At 51.8% G+C, this 18,377-nt stretch overlaps 1 protein-coding gene across 1 annotated transcript in view; it reads right to left on the bottom strand.

Annotated features, from left to right (window-relative positions):
• LOC147111757 (sodium/hydrogen exchanger 2-like) overlaps positions 1-18,377 on the bottom strand; it is a 117,598-nt gene that overhangs the window by 43,551 nt on the left and 55,670 nt on the right. The window contains exon 3 of the mRNA XM_085998958.1: positions 12,331-12,581. Within this exon, the coding sequence (XP_085855084.1) occupies positions 12,331-12,581 (251 nt within the window). The remainder of the gene's footprint in view (positions 1-12,330; positions 12,582-18,377) is intronic.

The raw sequence follows: 18,377 nt of genomic DNA, 5'->3' as shown, positions 1-18,377 counted from the left end.
AACCGGAGGGAGCAGCTTCGCACCGGAGGAGGCCCTCCTCAGCTGCAGACACTGACGGACCTGGAGGAACGAGTCCACCAGATTGTTGGAGGCCGGATGACTGGTCCTGTCACCACTGGAGCTGCCGACCCCATTGTGCACAGTGATGGTAAGGTCATCACATTTTTGAACTCTCTCCTTCCACTTCTTCCCCCCACCAGCATGCTTTTTCACTCTGGACCCATGTCAGAGCATTGCAGCACTCATGCATCCCTTGCTGCCACCCTGTCCTTTCGCTAAAGCCACTCTTCAACCTCCCTGCTTTCAGATGCTGCATCACCAGCTCGGGAGCCGGGCCCTGATCAAGCTGCCACTGCCACTGACTCCAGAGGCGATGAGCAGGAGGAAGCTGGACCATCCCTGCCACCCTCAGGCGAGCCAGCCCCTCTGCAGACTGGGGAGACTACTTCCCTGGAGGGGAGCGGTGGGAATACTCTGAGGAGGAAGCAGTTCCAGGAACCAGCAGGCTGCAGCAACGCAAGGAGGGTAGGGAAGCTCGGGGGCACGCGTCTCCCCAGAGGGCGAGTCAGGCCGCGAGTACTGCTGCACAGAGCGCAGAAGAGGTGCATTCCCTCGCAGAAATGAGCGCCCAGGCTTGGCTCAGGCACACTGAGCTCATGGCTGCAGTGGCAAGGATGCCTGAATCCATCGAGACACTGGCAAGGAGTGTCCAAGACTTTGGGGCAGCACAGGCAAGGAGTGCGCAGGACTTCGGGGCAGCACAGGCAAGGAGTGCGCAGGACTTTGGGGCAGCACTGGAAAGGACTGTCCAGGACTTTGGGGCATAACTGGAAAGGACTATCCATGGCTTCGGGGCAGCACTGGAAAGGACTGTCCCGGGCTTCACCGAAGCAGTGGAAAGGACTGTCCCGGCCTTCAGCGAAGCACTGGAAAGGACTGTCCAGGGCTTCACTGAAGCACTGGCACCTGCCACGCAAGTGCTGTGTGCTGCCACGCAGTCACTCTCTGGTCTCATGCAGTCGCATATTGAGGCCACGCGACCAATGACTGCTGCCACCCTCGCTGGATCAGGCGGGATTACCCGGGGCACTTGCAGCACCACAGCAGGGCATCAATCTGTGGACCAGCTGATTGGTGCGCATGCTGCGGTGCTGCCCCGTCAGAGTGCCAGTGTGTCGGTCAACCAGGGAGCTGCTGTCCACTCTCAGGATGTCAGCATTCCTGATGCCACCACTGGCACGTCTCCACTGCAGCTGCCACCACCTGCAGGACAGACTGCTTCCACCAAGGCACAGTTGGAGCAGTCAGCATCCGGGCCCTCCAAGGCCAGAGGTCATCCAGGACGTCCCTCAGGGGCATCTGCGCTTTCGGACAGCCAGCAGGCCTCCCCCAGCCTTGATGCAGCCACTGGGGTCCCATTACAGAGGAGCTGCAGGGAGGGAAGGGGCCGATCTCGCAAGAGAAGACGATCACCATCAAGGGGGAAAGAGTAGAAGGTGCAACTGAGACGTCTTATTTGTAGAAATCAAGGCCGTGGATGCTGGTCTGAATGTTAGTAATGTTTTGGATAGTCTCCCGGGTGTGCGAGTCACTTATGTGTTAGTGTGTTAGTTTTGCTTTCTGTTGCCATTGCTTTGTCATGTTGGAAGGAAGCACATTTAGCAAAATAAAAAACTTTTAAAATTTACATTGGCCATGTCTGATATTTACATTCACTGCCCTTCATAGGCTTTGGGTTATCCAGACGGTTCCATTCCTCCTCATCGAATGGCACCAAGCATTCCGTCAGAGGGGCCTAGAAGCGGCTTGTTATCAGCCTCTGACGGACGGCCCTTCCAGTTTGTACCTCCCTCCCGTCTTGATCCTCCTCCTCCTCCTCCTCCCCCGCTGGTGCTTCAATGGCTGGTGGCATTGGCTGGGTGCGTAGGATGGCGAGGTTATGCAGCATGCAACAGACTACGACGAAGTGGGAGACTCGCTCTGGTGAGTACTGCAAGGCGTCTCCGGAATGGTCCAGACAGCGGAACCGCTGCTTCAGCGCACCGATTGTGTGCTCCACAATGTTCCTCATCGCCTGATGGCTCGCATTGAAGCGCTCTTCAGCAGGAGTGCTGGGCGAACGGAGCGGCATCATCAGCCATGGGCACAGAGGATAGCCCTGGTCACCAAGAAGCCAGCCTCCTGGGTGAGCCGGGGCCTCGAATAGGTCTGCAACTGAAGTCTGGCGCAGGGTGAAGGCGTCATGGCTGCTGCCAGGGTACTGCGCATTGACTGCGAGGATCAGCTGTCGGTGGTCACAGACCAGCTGAACATTCAAGGAATGGAACCCCTTGCGGTTGCGGAACTCCTCCGGATTCAAAACAGGCGCCCGCAAAGCCACGTGCGCGCAGTCAATGGCGCCCTGCACCATGGGGAAGTCCGCTATTGCTGCGAAGCCCTCTGCGTGCTCCCGCTGCTTCTCCAGTGTCACAGGGAAGGAGATGTACTGCTGCCTCATTTTAAATAGGGCATCTGTTACTTGACGGATGCAGCAATGCACCGCAAACTGCGATATGTTAGCGATGTCCCCAGTTGCGGCCTGGAAGGAGCCGCTCGCATAGAAATTCAGGGCAACAGTCACCTTGACAGCCACCGACAGAGAGGTCCTGTACCTTATCTGAGGCTGCAGATCTGGCTGAAGCAGGTGGCACAGCTCAGTCACCACCTCCTTTCTGAAGCGCAGCCTTCTAAGACACTGCTCCTCTGACATGTTCAAGTAAGAGAACTGCTGTCGGAAAACCCTGGCAGCGTAAGGTCTGGTGTGGCGACGTCTGTTGGCCCTCCTCCGTCTGGCCATTCCTGCCCCTCTCTCCCTGCGTCTGTGCCCTTTCCAGAAGGTTCAGCAGCAGGACGTTCCCCTCCAATGCAACCCCCATAATAATAGCGCACAAGAAATTGTAAACGTTGTAAATGCTCACCAGCAGCAAGGTGATGGTCAGAAGGCTGAAGTTTCTCTGGCCAGCGCTGGCTCACTGGTACAATGGCTCTCAGTGTGCAGCTCAGCAACTCTGTGAAAGTCTCGAGGAAGTTGTGCTCCCAAAATGGCTGCTGCTTTTATACCAGTGCAGTCCCCTTTAAAGAGCGCCTCCCCCTAGCCCAAGAGCGACTGGGGAACGTTCCAGGTAAGCAGTCCTTATTAGCGCCAGGCGGAACGGAGGGGCGCAACACTGAATTTCCGGTCCGGGGCGCCCAAAAGGCGTTGCACACTGAAATGATGTCATGATCTGCCTGCGCCCGCGAGCGGGCGCTAAGGTTTAGCACCGGCGCAAAATACCCACTCAATATGGGAGGAGGCGCTGGGTACACTGCGCCCGGCTGAAAATTGGCTAACGGCCCACTTCTCGGCCTCTTTAGGTGCTAATTGAAGGCGCTGCCAACCAAATTTCTCCCCCAGTCTTTTACCAGCAGTTTTAACTCAGTCACGAACTATTCAAACGACTCACTAGCTCCTTGTACTTTCTCCTGAAACTTGTACCTAGCGAATATCGTATTTGTCTTGGGCATCACATATGCTTCAAAACGGTCAAAATAACTTTTTAGTAGCTTTGCTTCATCCGCGGTGAGAGAACGTGTTAAAAATGTTTCTCCCTTTTTCTCCGATCCACAGGAGTAGGTAGCTGCATCTTTCTCCCTCCCCTTTGCTTTTCAACGGACCCGAGAATATCAACTCCACGTGTTGCTTGAACTTGCGCCATTCTCTATGTAAGTTCAAAGATTCCCAATTCATTCGAGGTAAGGGAGCTCCAACGATGTCCATTTTCAATCCCTGTTCTGACACCATGTCTTGTTTTGCACACTTTGTACAAAAATAATAAATTGCAGGACAACGGAGTATTACAGTTTAAACTCTTTTATGAAGCATCAGGTCTGTAATCTCAATCATACAGCACAGTGGGGACAAGATGGAGTTAAGACCCCTTACAGATGCCTGCGGGCCAATGATAATTCAATATTCCTTCTTAAAAGAGCATAAAAGAATGTGCTTAATTCCATGGATTAATTCCGATTTTGATGAGAGATCATTTTAAGATTTAACAGTTGTTTGCATTACTTTAGAAAGTACAGATATGAGGATGTTAGGGCAGTAATTGGAAGGGCAAGAGATTACCCTTTAGGAAGAACATGAACAAGAAGCATAAGTTGACTAGGAGCACGACTGACTATATGGCACAGGACAGAGATAAATTCAGAAATACAGATAATCAATAGCACCAGCTGCTTACAAGACAATATTTAACAATTACATTTTTCCCCTTTTTCCAAAGCCACTGCAACATGTAGCCTAGTTTACCAAATGGGCCTCCTCAACATAGACAGCCTAGACAATGGGCAACTAGGAATGAATAAAACAGAATGAGAAATCCCGTTTTGTACTCATGCCAACTTTTGTGCTAAAACTAGACACAAACTTTAGCCCCAAAATGATTTATTTCTGTCTCTACCCACGCTCTGCATTTTAAATACAGTGAATCAGCTCAAATGCAATCTATATTACCATTTAAAAAAAAATTAAAGTCCCCCCCACCCCAAATCACACAACATCCCAATCAAAGGACTGTACAGATAATAGGTTTAAACTTCTAATGCTTGGAGGCATCCTAGCTTCACAAGAAAGTATTTAGCAAACATTGCTTGCTTAGGGAGGAGCCATGCACTAATCTTACCACCATGCGGTCTCTCACAAATGACCCAGATACAATTGTGTGCTTGTAGGTCAATGGGTCATGTATTTGCAAACAATTGAAACAAGGTTCATCAAATTTGGTTTCATGAAATCAGTACTCCTTTAGGCTGGCTGCCAAGAGCTGTGCTAGAGTAGGATCCAGCACCAACCAATCTTCCTTCCCCCCTTGAAGGGAAATTCCCATCGGTTTTTGGGTGGATGTTGGAAACCCACTGCTTGAAAAATCATAGCCTGAAACCCACATCATTCCACTACAGGGCTCAACCTCTTAGAGCTTCAACATGTCATGCCAAAAATATTTTGAAGATATTTTACCAAAATTTAAAGCTTCTTCAAAACACACAAAAACATCAGCAGTGATGGAGATGTCCACACCACCCATCAAGCAGCTGCCTAACTGGTTGTTTTAAATGTCAATGCATGGATGCACTCTCGGGCCGGAATTTTGTTCAGAGAGGTGGGTTGGGGGCAGGGTCCGAGGAGGCCGGGTTTCCCACAGGCCCTGCTGATTTTAACGGCAGGGCCTAATTTGAATACGAGGCCTTAGTTGCCTGCCCGCAGCCAGTCAGCTTGAGGGGCTGGCTGGCTGCGGGCAGGTAAGCCTCAGTTGCAAGGGGTCGGTCCGGGGGAGGGAGAGTTGGGGATCGGTGGGAGGGGGATCAGGATCGGCGGAGTGGGATGGGGGGCGGGGATCGGGAGGGGATTGGGGGGGTGGTTGCAGGATTGGCAAGCGATGGGAGGGGGGGGTTGGCCGGGGATCGGCAGGCAAGCGGGGATCGCAGGGGGCGGGTGATAAAAAAAAATTTTAAAAATCAGGGTTCGGGGGTGGTGGGGGGGTGGTGGGGGGAGGGTCGGCAGGAGGGTCAGCCACCGGAGGATTGCGGCCAGCCTCATCATCATCGTTAGGGGCGTGGGGGGGAAGCAATCTAAGGTCTTGTGAGGAGGTCTCTGATCACCGGGGGTGGGTTAGCTAGGGACCCTGGATCCAGAAGGTAGGAATAAAGCCCCCTACCTCCTGGATGCAGCAGTTCCCGCCTCGGTTTAACTGCCGGATTTCACGAATTGTGTGTAACCCGTCCACATGCAGTTAAAAACAAAATGATGTGGAAAATAGATGCTTCCAACCTCATTACAATATTTAAATTGTGGTAACATCCCCTGGTAGCAGGTTGGTTGGCCGCCCGCCCCCCCCGCCCCCCACTCCCCCTCCGCCCCCCCCCCCCCACCCCGGTCCTGCCCCCGTCCCGCCACTGGGAAATCCGGAAGTGGGCAGGTTGGAGGTGGGATCAGGTCAGGATTCACTTTTTTAAAAATCTAACTGACCCCACGCTCCAAATCCACCCGTTTTTGGATGGGAAGATTCCGGACTTTGAAAGTGTGTGGAATCAAAGTGAGATAACATGGATATTAAAGGCCTTTAGAACACTGCAGTAGACTTATTAACTTATTTGTATAACTATATGCACTTGATTAAAAATATACAAGATGGGGTGTTATGGTGCATTGGAACATGGTCATCTCATCTCAAACTTGGATTCAAATGCAGTCTGTACCTAGGAAGTAGTGCTCTCAATTCTATTCACATCCTACAAATTTTTTTTATTAAAAAGAAAGGTCATCTCAGTTTTGCCAAAGTACATAGCGTCGGTTTTCCTCTCTGGGCCCCCATTGGGTGCCCAATAGGTGCAGCACACCTAAGGTGCACTTGTGGTGCAAGCCTGCCCCGCCAGCAGCATAGCTGTAGGTCTGACAACAGATCTCTGCCTCCATTTCCTTTTTGCTGCTTCTGGGAACTGAACATTCCCCAGGCTCAAAGAGGAAAATCTGCCTTCATATCTCCAGGAGCACAAAAGTGACTTACGCTTAAAATTCAGTAACCTTGCTACAAGAGACCAGGAGCCTAAATGCAGTCAGAAAGAAAATGCTTCATGACAGCGCTTATTCCTTATTTTATCAACTTAAAAAGTGCATAAATTAAAAAAAATTATATATAAACAAAAAGCAAAAGACCTTGGGGGAGAATTTCGGTATCGCTCCGTTTGAGGCGTAATTATCAGCCGGGCGCAAAGTTTAGCGCCTGGCACTCCGACTGCAAACTTGGCTTCTATCGCCCCGGAGGTGATTGGAGCACTAAATCAGGCACAACACACCTCTCTAAATGTGCTAACACCGAGGAGCGAGGCGCTACCTCAGAGCGCTGGTGAAGCTCATGTGATGTCAGTCAGCAATGGAACACAGACACACTGGCACTGCCCAGTTCTTAAAAGGGGAGGGTCGATCTTGCTCTCCATCCACACCCTGCTCATTGCAGCCTTGAATCTCGGCCTGGAGAGACCCGTACATCAAATCTGCTGGAAAGAACAATGGAGAGGCCCAGGGAAAGAGCTCAGAGTGCAGGCCCCCATAGTCTCTTCTAAATCGATGCAAGGAAGATCAAATCAAAATGAACCTGCAAAGTGCTGCTCAGTACCCAAAACTCCTCAACACAGCGTTGAATATCTCCAGAAGTCTCTCCCTCTCACTCAGAATGCATGGTGCAAAAATGTCGCCGACAAAAAAAGGCAGGAAGTGGTCGCCTTTAAATAGCGCTCCCCCAGTCCCTTCCTGACTGCAAGACGCTCCCCTCAACCTGTCTTTGCTAGGGGCAGGTGGTAAGGCAGGGGACGCCACTCAATATCCGGTCCGGAGTGTTACCGGGGCGTTGCACGCACGACTGACATCACGATCTGCGGGCGCAGGAGATTGTGGCGGTAGTGTTTAGCGCCGCCGCAAAATGTCATCAATTTCGCGAGCAGCGCAAACATCGCCGCGCCCGGGCGCTAGTTGCTTTGCGCCCCATTAGCACCCTCTAAAGGCGCTAACGGGAGGCGCAAACCAACCGAATTTCCCCCCCCTTCCTTTAGGTGCCAAAAGACATTGGGCTAGATTTTCAGTATAGGCAGTTTTGGGGCGCTAGCTTTAGCGCCCGCCCGAAGTTAGCGCCCGCCCCAAAGTAGCGCCCCGTTGCCGGGAATTCAGTGGCTTCGCCCTAAGAGGTTGGTGGAGCGCTAAAAGAGGCGTTCCACTACTCTCTTTAGGCGCTAAGCCGGCGGTCCAGAGGGATAGCGCCCAGGCGGGGCGCAGCACGGGTGCGGTCATTTTTGCACTGACAGCAGACCCCGTGGTGCCGACCAGCTCTTAAAGGGGGAAGGGACGAATTGGTCTGCTGCCACGCCCTGCACACTGCAGCCTTGCAAAGAGGCCTCAACACTACTGCTCAGCCCCAGGGAGTCATGGCAACGCCAGAGAAGGCCCGTCAGCGTGCCCTGCGCTTCTCAGAGGGTGATCTGGACATAATGGTCACAGCTCTGGAGGTGAGGCGCAAGATCTTGTTTCCAGAGAGTGGGAGGAATCCAACCCACCATGACTACACCAAAGCCTGGAAGCAGATCGCCCAGAGGGTGACGTTCACCGGCGAGGCCCCCAGGACCCACAAACAATGCCGTAAGAAATACAACGATCTGACCAGGATTGTGAGGGTGAGTAGCCTTTCCAGTCTCCTCCTCATTCTTGCATGTACACCTGACATGATGGGCAAAGGGACCTGAAAGTCCTTTTGGCCAGCCCTCAGCCAGCAGCATTGGGACAGTCATGAGCATCAAATGGCCATTCGGCACTCTACACTTTGGCCAAGCTATTCCACCATGGGAGGCAGTGGACAGTACATCAGGGCTTCACTCTGTCCAAGCTATTCCACCATGGGAGGCAGTGGACAGTACATCAGGGCTTCACTCTGTCCAAGCTATTCCACCATGGGAGGCAGTGCACACTACATCAGGGCTTCACTCTGTCCAAGCTATTCCACCATGGGAGGCAGTGCACACTACATCAGGGCTTCACTCTGTCCAAGCTATTCCACCATGGGAGGCAGTGCACACTACATCAGGGCTTCACTCTGTCCAAGCTATTCCACCATGGGAGGCAGTGCACACTACATCAGGGCTTCACTCTGTCCAAGCTATTCCACCATGGGAGGCAGTGCTCACTACATCAGGGCTTCACTCTGTCCAAGCTATTCCACCATGGGAGGCAGTGCACACTACATCAGGGCTTCACTGCGCACTTACAGCCCGTCCTTTCTCTTGCAGGCTAAAGTAGCGTTTAATCGCCAGGCCCGTGCCAGGGGTGGCCGCGCCAAGCTGCAGAAGCTCACTCGGCTGGAGGAGCGCGTGTGTGTGCTCATGGGAGCCCGTGTGATTGTCCCCACAGCGTGCGGTGTATCCGACCCTCCACTGCCCGGCAATGGTAAGGACCTCGCCTTTTGGCCCTCTCGCGTCGCACTGGCCCATCCGAGCTACCTCCTTTGCCACTGTCCCACCAATGCGCTGAATCCCACCAGTCCTAACTCCCTCGCTGACGCCGTCTCCTCACTCTGAAGCTACTCTTGTGCATTCCTGCTTTCAGCTGGTGACGACCAGGACCCTGAGGCTGCCAGTGACAGCACCTCCAACCAGGAGGAGGAGGAGGAGCAAGCCGGACCTTCGGGGGAACAGTCACGTCCCGCAGGAGAGGAGGAAATGCTTGACACCTCCTCACTGGACGAGTGCCTGGAGGAACTGTCGCAGGGCAATGCAGCTTCTGGGACCAGTGGCGTCCAGCCACCCAGCAGCCGTGCGCGTGGCCCGCGGCCTTCCCCCCAAAGGGGGGAAGGATCAGAGGGGAGTGCTGCTGCTCGGCACACTCGCCGTCACCAACGCGGCAAGGGTCCCCTAGTTCGGCCCCCTCCTCCCCAGCGGGAGAGTCGCGACTCCAGTCCGGACACCTTCACTTCGGAGGAGGTGCGGAAGCTCGATCAGATGGCCGACGACTCGGACCGGCGCCACACGGAGCTCATGAGCGTGGTGGGGCGCATGCCTGAGGCCATCGAGTCGCTGGCGACCAGTGTGCGCGAGTTCGGGGCAGCAACTGCCGCGACTGGCCGCATGCTAACTGATGCCGTCAAGACCCTGGCGGATGTGATGCGCGCGCACACCAGGACCACAGGGCCACTCACTGCTGCCACACGCGCTGTCTCAGGCAGGCATCGCCAGGGCAGGCGCCGCGCTGGACCATCCCAGCAAGCCGGCCGTCGGCTGATTGCTGCGGATCCTGCAGTGCGGGCCCGGCCGAGTGCCACCGCGCCACAGCACCAGCCAGCGCATCCCAGACGCCAGCTGGCCCACATTGCGCCATCCGTCGCCGCCATTCCCCCTCTGGGGCGTCGACGGCAAGCGGCTGCAGCTGATGGTGGCCAGGCTCAGGTGCGCCACTCAGCAGACGGCCCCTCGAGGCCCAAACGCCGTGTAGGCCGCCCCCCAGCGGCATCTGGCAGAAGGGCATCTGAGCCTCAGGCGCCTTCCCCCAGCCTCGCAGCAGCCACTGGGCAGAGCTTGCGAAGGAGCAGCAGGCAGGGCAGGGGAGGCAAAATGCTGGCCAAGGTCTCGCCCTCGCGGGCCACTCAGTAGAGGGTGTGGCCAGCTTTCCTTTAATATGGCGGTGGCCATCTTTATTTTGCCCATGGTTGTGCTTTTGGAGGGCTTTTTTTTTGCGTTAGGCCGACGTTGAGGCCCGGTTTCAATAAAGGTGGAGTGGCTCCTCCCCAGTTTGTGGGAGTGAGTCGTTTGTTGGGCTTTTTGTGGGGCCCGTTTATTGTTTTGGGGGATTCATGTGGGAAGGGCTTTTCATTTTTGTGTAATAAAAAATTATCTTTATTCATGCAGTCTCCATGGTTGTTCTTCTTAGTGTTTGTTGGCTTCGCCGGCTGAGGGCTTGCGGAGCGGCTGCATTCATCTTCCCTCATGGCCCCTGGCCATTCCCTGACAGGGGGCTTAGAAGTACCGTGTAATAAGGTGGCGTCGTGCGGCCCTTGGCCCTGGTCGCTCCCTCCTGGGAACGTACTCCAGCTCCTCCTCCTCCTCCTCCTCCTCCTCCTCATGCTCCTCCTGCTCCTCCTCCTGAGGTGCTGGTCCAACGTCAGGTGGCAGTGCCTGAGTCCTGCGGATAGCCAGGTTGTGTAGCATGCAGCAAACCACCACAAATTGGGAGACCCGGTCCGGCGAATACTGGAGAGCTCCTCCGGAGCGATCAAGGCAGCGGAACCGCTGCTTGAGGACCCCAATAGTTAGCTCGATGATGTTGCGGGTGGTTTGATGGCTCTCGTTGTAGGCCTCTTCAGCAGCGGTCCTGGGCGCGCGGAGCGGGGTCATGAGCCAGGTGCACAAAGGATAGCCTTTGTCCCCGAGTAGCCATCCTCTTGGGGGAGGCTGTGCCTGGAACATGTCATGCACAGTACTCTGCCGCAGGATAAAGGCATCGTGGCTGCTGCCTGGGAAGCTGGCATTGACTGCCATGATGCGCTGCTTGTGGTCACAGACCAGCTGCACATTCAGAGAATGGTAGCCCTTCCTGTTGCGATACTGCTCGCCATGCTCCAGAGGGGCCCGCAAAGCCACATGCGTACAGTCAATGGCGCCCTGCACCAAGGGGAATTCCCCGAGTCTGGAAAATCCCAATGCGCGCTGATGCTGGCTCTCCAGGGCCATGGGGAAGGAGATGAATTGGCTTCTCCTTCTGAACAGTGCTTCGGTCACCTGGCGGATGCAGCGATGCGCGCCGTACTGGGAGATGTTTGCTATGTCCCCAGCAGCGTATTGGAAGGAGCCGGTGGCATAGAAGTTCAATGCCACTGTCACCTTCACTTCCACCGACAGAGACGTCCTGCACCTGAGCTTTGGCCGCAGATCTCGGCGAAGCAGGTGGCAGATCTCTGCAATCACCCCCTTTCGGAATCGGAGCCTTTTAACACATCGCGCGGCACTCATGTTTAGGTAGGAGCGCTGCTGGCGGTATAGCCTGACTGGGTAAGGCCTACGTGGCCGACGCCTGTAGCCCCCTCTGCCTCTAGCCAGGGCTGCCCCTCTCACAATGCGTCTGCGAGCCCTACGGACATGGAGCTGCAGCTCCGCGTTGGCACCCCATGCAACCCCCATCAAATCCTGGCAAACACTCTAATTTCCAAATGGCCACTTGCAGCGCTGTTGCCTGAGTCCAAAAATACCTGGCTCTTGCTGCTTGAAACCAGTTAGCTATCCTCCTTGTTGTGTCTCCAGAAATGCGTTGCACAAGACTGTTTTCTGAAAAAAGGATGGCCTTTATACTGGAGAGGACGTTCCCTTTAATTAGCGCCCCCCGGGGCCCGCGCTGGTTGTGTTGCGTTCCTTTTTCCAAACGCTCCGGCCGCCCGCCGCACAATGGGGCGGTCCGACTGAAGTTTGCAATCGGGGCGGCCAAAGGGCGTTGCACGAGGATGTGACGTCATTTTCTGCGCGCGCATCCGGGCGGGCGCTAAACTTTGCGCCGGCGCTAACGGGCAACTTAATTTGGGGCGGAGCGCAAACTGCGCTGCGCCCGGGCGCTACACGCATAGCGCCCGGAAATCACTTCTCTTAAGGCGCTAACTGCTGGCGCAAGCTACTGAAAATCTAGCCCATTGATTCATTGATCCGCTGCCCAAAGCTCATCAAGAGGACATTACTTTGAAAACAAGCGGATCTTTAATACACTCAGTAGACAAATTGTAGGATACTCACGACATGATGCCCGACAGACGGAACATTTCTGCTGTCAGGTAGCAGAGGTAACTGTACAAGAAGACAAACAGTGGCTCAATTATACGAATATTCTGAGTAAAGCGGGTGGTGAAAGCTGCAACAAATCCATAAATAATCCCCACGATTACGCCACCAATGCCCACCACAAAAAACTGGGCAATTCCAGCAAAGATGTCCACAGTTTGAACAGTGTGCATCTGGCAGAAGGACTTGAATAAGTGGTACAGAGCCTGAAAGAAATAAAAGAAAAACAGATTAATAACATCAAATAGTTGACTGGGACAGCTGGGCTGTTTTAAGGATGTTAAGGAATTAGCATGGGCACTAGTTAGCAGGGACCCTCGCGAACCATGGTCAAATCAAAGCAACAGTAAAAATGTATATATTAAAAAACTGTCTAATGCTTGTATTATGGGCTTTAAAAAAAATGTCATTTGGAATTTTATGATTGGAAAGAATTAGACCTAGAATCAAAGGAGGTTAACTTGAGCCACATAGCCTCTGTTCGCCGCCCCCCCCCCCCATTATGATTCATAGAATAATAGAATAGTACAGCATAGAAGGAGGCTATTCGACCCTTGAGTCTGCGCTGGCTCTTTCGAAGAGCAATCCAGTTAGTCCCACTCCCCCGCTCTTTCCCCATATCCCCCGCTCTTTCCCCATATCCCTGCATTTTTTTCTCCTTCAAATATTTATCCAATTCCCATTTGAAGGCTACTATTGAATCTGTATCCACCACCCTATCAGGCAGTGCATTCCAAATCCTAACCACTCATATAAAAATGTTTTTCTCATGTCACCTCTGTTTATTTTGCCAATTACTTAAATCTGTGCCCTCTGGTTATCAACTCTTCAGCCATTGGAAACAGTTTCTCTTTATTTACTCTAACTAAACCCGTCATGATTTTAAACACCTCAATCAAATCTCCTCTTAGCCTTCTCTGCTCCAAGGAGAACAACCCCAGTTTCTCCAGTCTATCCATGTAACTGTAATCCCTGATCCCTGCAACCATTCTAATAAATCTCTTCTGTACCCTCTCCAAGGCCTTCCTATGGTGCCCAGAATTGAACACAATACTCCAGCTGAGGCCAAATTTGTGTTTTATATCGGTTTAGCATAACTTCCTGGCTTTTGTACTCTATGCCTCTATTTATAAAGATCAGGATCCCATACGCTTTATTAACTGCTACGCTAACCTGTCCTGCCACCTTCAAAGATTTGTGCACAAGCACCCCAGGTCTCTCTTTGCACCTCTTTGTACCATTTAGCATGTCTTGTCTCTCCTCATTCCTCCTACCAAAATGTATCACCTCACACTTTTCTGCGTTGAATTTCATCTGCCATGTGACCACCCATTCCACCAGCCTATCTATGTTCTCTTGAAGTCTATTACTATCTTCCTCACTGTTTACTACACTTCCAAGTTTTGTGTCATCTGCAAATTTCTAAATTGCGCCCTGTACCCCCAAGTCATTAATGTATATCAAAAACAGCAGTGCTCCTAGTACTGAACCATGACGAACTCCACTGTATACCTCCCTCCAGTCCAAAAAAGAGATAGTCATTCACCACAACTCTGTTTTCTATCCCTCAGCCAATTTTGTATCCATGCTGCTCCTGCCCCTTTTATCCCATGGGCTTCAATTTTGCTAACAAGCATAATATGTGGTACTTTATCAAACGCCTTTTGAAAGTCCATATACACAACATCAACTGCACTGCTCTCATCCACCCTTTCTGTTACCTCATCAAAAAACTCAATCAAGGTAGTCAAACGCAATTTGCCCTTAAAAAAATCCATGATGGCTCTCTTTTATCAGTCCATGCTTATCCAAGTGGCTGTTACTTTTCTCTCGGATTATTGTATCTAAAAGTTTCCCCACCACCGACATTAAACTGACTGGCCTGTAATTGCCAGGTTTATCCTTTTCCCCTTTTTTGAAAAAGGTTGTAACATTTGTAATCCTCCAGTCCTTTGGCACCACCCCTGTATCTAAGGAGGATTGGAAGATTATGGCCAGTGCCTCCGCAATTTCTACCCTTACTTTCCTTAGCAACCTGGGATGCATCCCATCTGGACCAAGTGACTTCCCCTTCACTTGACTGACCATCTGACAACTCAACAGCCTCTCCTCAGCCTATTGCTGGCAGACACCCTTTCCTCAGTTATTGCTCAGCCAGTCTTCAAAACTGTTGCATCCTACACGCCGTGCCCCATTTCTAACCTCACTTCTCCAAAGTCCTCAAATGCATCATTTTCATCCAGCTCCTTGTCTACCTCTCCCTGCTCATATCCTTTCAGTCAGATTTCCACGGTACTAAGATCACCCTGGTCAAAGTCACCAACAGTGAAGAACTTGCATTTATATAGCACCTTTCATGACCTCGGGACATTCCAAACACTTTACAGCTATGGTGTGGAGATGCCGGTGTTGGACTGGGGTGGACAAATGCAAGAAGTCACACAACACCAGGTTATAGGTGGACTATAACCTGGTGTTGTGTGACTGCTTGCACTTTATAGCTAATAAGATACTTTTGAAGTGCAGTTGCTGTTGTAATGTAGCGAACAGGAGCCAATTTAGGCACAGCAAGGTCCTATCTTGCTGCAGCCCGCTGGTCACCTAGTTCCTCCTGCCAGATTAGAGCAAGAGTCCTTTCTCGAGCATGGTAATGAGGGCCGGTAATCGTGAAGGCACTATGATGGATATTTCCCATCCACCTCAGCCCCTGCAAAGACACTCACACCCAGATTTAAAATCGGGGGTGTTGTGTACCAGAGACATGAAGTTAAGCCAAACAATGGCAACTTACAGGCATTTTGTAGTGCATCAGATTCTATAGTATTAAGTGCATCGCAACAGTGATGCAGTATCACAGAATCACAGAAACCCCACAGTGCAGATAGAGGCCATTCGGCCCATCGAGCCTGCACCGACACATATTCCACCCGATCCCCGTAACCCCTACACCAACACATTATGGCCTAGAAATTGGCCTGAGGCGCCAAAGTTCGCCTGGGCGCTGGAATTTGCGCCGCGATCACCGCAAATTCAGTTGAAGTGGCCCTAGAGGGAGACGGGGCACGGCTCGAGGCGCTCCGCATCCCTCTTAGGGCGCTGAAAGTGAATTTCGCAGCGCTACGTGCCGCAGCGCCACACGCTGTGGCACGGCACGCTGCAGTACTGCAGGCCTTCCTCCCACTGTTAAGGGGGAGGGGCCTGCAGCAGCGCGAGCCCCGATCGCGAGTGCTGGCAAAAGAGCCCGGCACCAAGGAGAAGTGCCGGGCTCTCGGGAAACAGCCGGCAATGCCACGGGGGGGGTTACCAGGAGGCCGGGGACGGAGGTGCTGGCAGGCGGCTGCCGAAAAAGCGGCTGCCCCGCACCTCCACCTCAACTTGCGCCTCTGCCGGTGCAGCAAGGCCCCGTGAACTGGGCGCGGGTAGCGAACGGCGCTACAGCGGCGTTCGCTACCAAATATCGCGATCGGGGCGCGAATGGGGTGCTGCGCACACCGATGACGTCATCGGTGGCGGCGCAGCGCAAAAGACTAATGCCACCATTAGCGCCCCTGCTGAATATCGCGGGAGGCGCAGCCAGTGGCGCTACAGCCACTGACTGCCTCTTTAGGCGCTAACAGGTGGCACTACTCACCCAATTTTTCCCCCTATAACTATTATGTTTGCTAACTTAGCAGTCACATCACTTTAAAAAAAGGTGATTCATTATGTGGAGTGCTTTGAAATGTTTCAACATGCTAAGGTATACTATATTAACGCATATTTTAAATGAAAATGTCATCATTGTGCTGGAGGGGGAAAAAGATGGCAGTGCTCTGTACATATGTAATCAGAGGCACTGGCCTATGACTGCTGAGGAGACTCTCGATTAAATGGAGAAGGTGGGATTGTAGAAGACTTGAAATTGATCAGCACAAAGTGGCTGGCATATCAACAGCAATATCAATTCTAGTGAATGAACTAAAGAACAGAAAATGCTGGAAAAACACAGCAGTGAGCACACATAGAGAATAGACGGTTCAACATTTCAGGCCAGGCCCATCTTCAGAGCTGGAAAAAAAAATCAGAAAAACAATAAAAAGGGGAGGGGGAAAGATAATGAACTAAGCATCCTGTTCTGCAATAGAGTGTGAATTGAGATATGTGGTGTTAATGCCTTTGCAATCTTGTTCACACAGCAGGGCGCCCACTAGTTTCTGACTTTGCATGGTTGCAACTGACATTTTGTCCCATTACGTAATAATACATCTTGCATAATATGCAAAAGAGACCAGAGAGGAATGTAAAGGATGCAAGGACTGTGCATATCAACTTCAAGCCAACAAGGATTTAGTGCCTTTGATATACTTGTATTTTTGCATTACACTTCACTTATAGGAGTGTAAATCACTTATAGGAGTGTAAATATGTGATAATGAAATTTAGACTCTACTATATGAGGATTCTATGAAGAACCATCCAAATTGGTGGTTTAGCAGTTGTAGGTTTCTCAAAATTCCCACATTCCCCGAAGTTATGGAAAAAGGGACCCGCATGGACAAGTTATGAAAAAGGACAGGGTGCCCAAAATGGCTTCTGCAACCTCATGACCAAAAGGACAGGATTTTAAAAGCAAGGCTCTGCAAGCAGGCAGACACCTTTTTTTCAAGCCTGGAACGAAACTTAAAATGCATAGACCTGTGAATAGACTCTGTGGGGCCAGACAGTGCAAACACAGAATATGCATTCCATTCGCCTTGAAACAGATCAGGTTAGAATGGGCCACAATCAAGGCCATCAGGTTTCTGCATATTTAATCGGTAACAGCTCACAGAAGCCATCAAGTCAGGAAAACCCGATTAAGTCTCATACATAACCAACAACCAGGACATCAAAACCATTAAAACACAGAGACAGCCATTTCAGGGTCGTTAAAGTAAATGGCTGTAATCAGTTTAAACGAGCCCGCCAAAAGTTAGACAAAGGACTGACCTGATTTGGCGCGCAGATAAGGAATGAAGAATCGGGTATAATTGTAGGCCCATCGGTAGTGATCTCGCGCTCTTGCTCTGGCCTCTTATCGTTTGGCTTTTGGCCTGCTGCTGCTCGTTCTCGTGCCCTGGCCTCGTGGCGGGCTCTCTTCTCGCTCTCCGCGCCGCTCAACACCAAGGACGCGCATTACTACACCGAGGGCCCAAACACGGGAGGAGAACGAGACCCGAGTTCGAAACCACACAGGACACACGGGCCAGAAATGGGCAGACGAGACGAGACAAGACGAAGAATACGGTAAACCGATAAGAGCAGAGAAGGGCAGCGAAAGACGCGTTGGGGAACAAACGCCTAGTTATAAGCTGGCGTTTGGTGAATAAGTTGGCATTACATGCATGGACAGTAAAACCCCAATTTGAGAATATGCTGACATTCAAAGAATGGGTAGCAAAATCAAGACAAACGGCCTAGTTATAAGCTGGCGTTTGTCACATGGACAGTAACAGCCCAGTTGAAGAATAAGCTGGTGTTCGAAGCGTGGGTAGCAAAATCATTAGACGGTAAAAACCGCCAACCGACCCCCGACCACAGCAATACCGTCAGCGACTGCCCAAAGGAGAAGGAGGCCCATCGCGATGAAGTACTCGACGAAGACTTTGACGGAGAAGAAGGGAGGGTGCCTTTGCACAAACAACTTCAGCGCTGCGCCCTGTGACCACGTGGCGATGGGATACCCCAAAGGACAGGAAGAGCGGACCTCAAACCGCACCATTTAAAGCAACAGGTTTTGAATTGGTGAGCATGAATTCCTGGCCCCTCATAGCTTAATCTAGTTAGGTATAGGGGGTAGGATTAAGGATAAGGGGATTTTTAATGTATTTGTTTCCCTCGATGAGCCGTGTGTTCCCCATTCCCATATAAGTTTATTAACTGTTTTATGCCTGTAACTATACCAGTAATTCTCAGTAGCATTGTGTTTTATTCAGCCTTTTAATAAAATTTGGTTTTCTTGCACCAAGCCACTTGTCTACTCG

The sequence above is a fragment of the Somniosus microcephalus genome, chromosome 10 (assembly GCF_052327205.1).
Source record: "Somniosus microcephalus isolate GS21.2 chromosome 10, FLI_Smic_1.0, whole genome shotgun sequence".
NCBI classification, from domain to species: Eukaryota; Metazoa; Chordata; class Chondrichthyes; order Squaliformes; family Somniosidae; genus Somniosus; species Somniosus microcephalus.
Note: the sequence above shows the minus strand (reverse complement) of the source record. Positions and strands in the feature narration are given on the sequence as shown.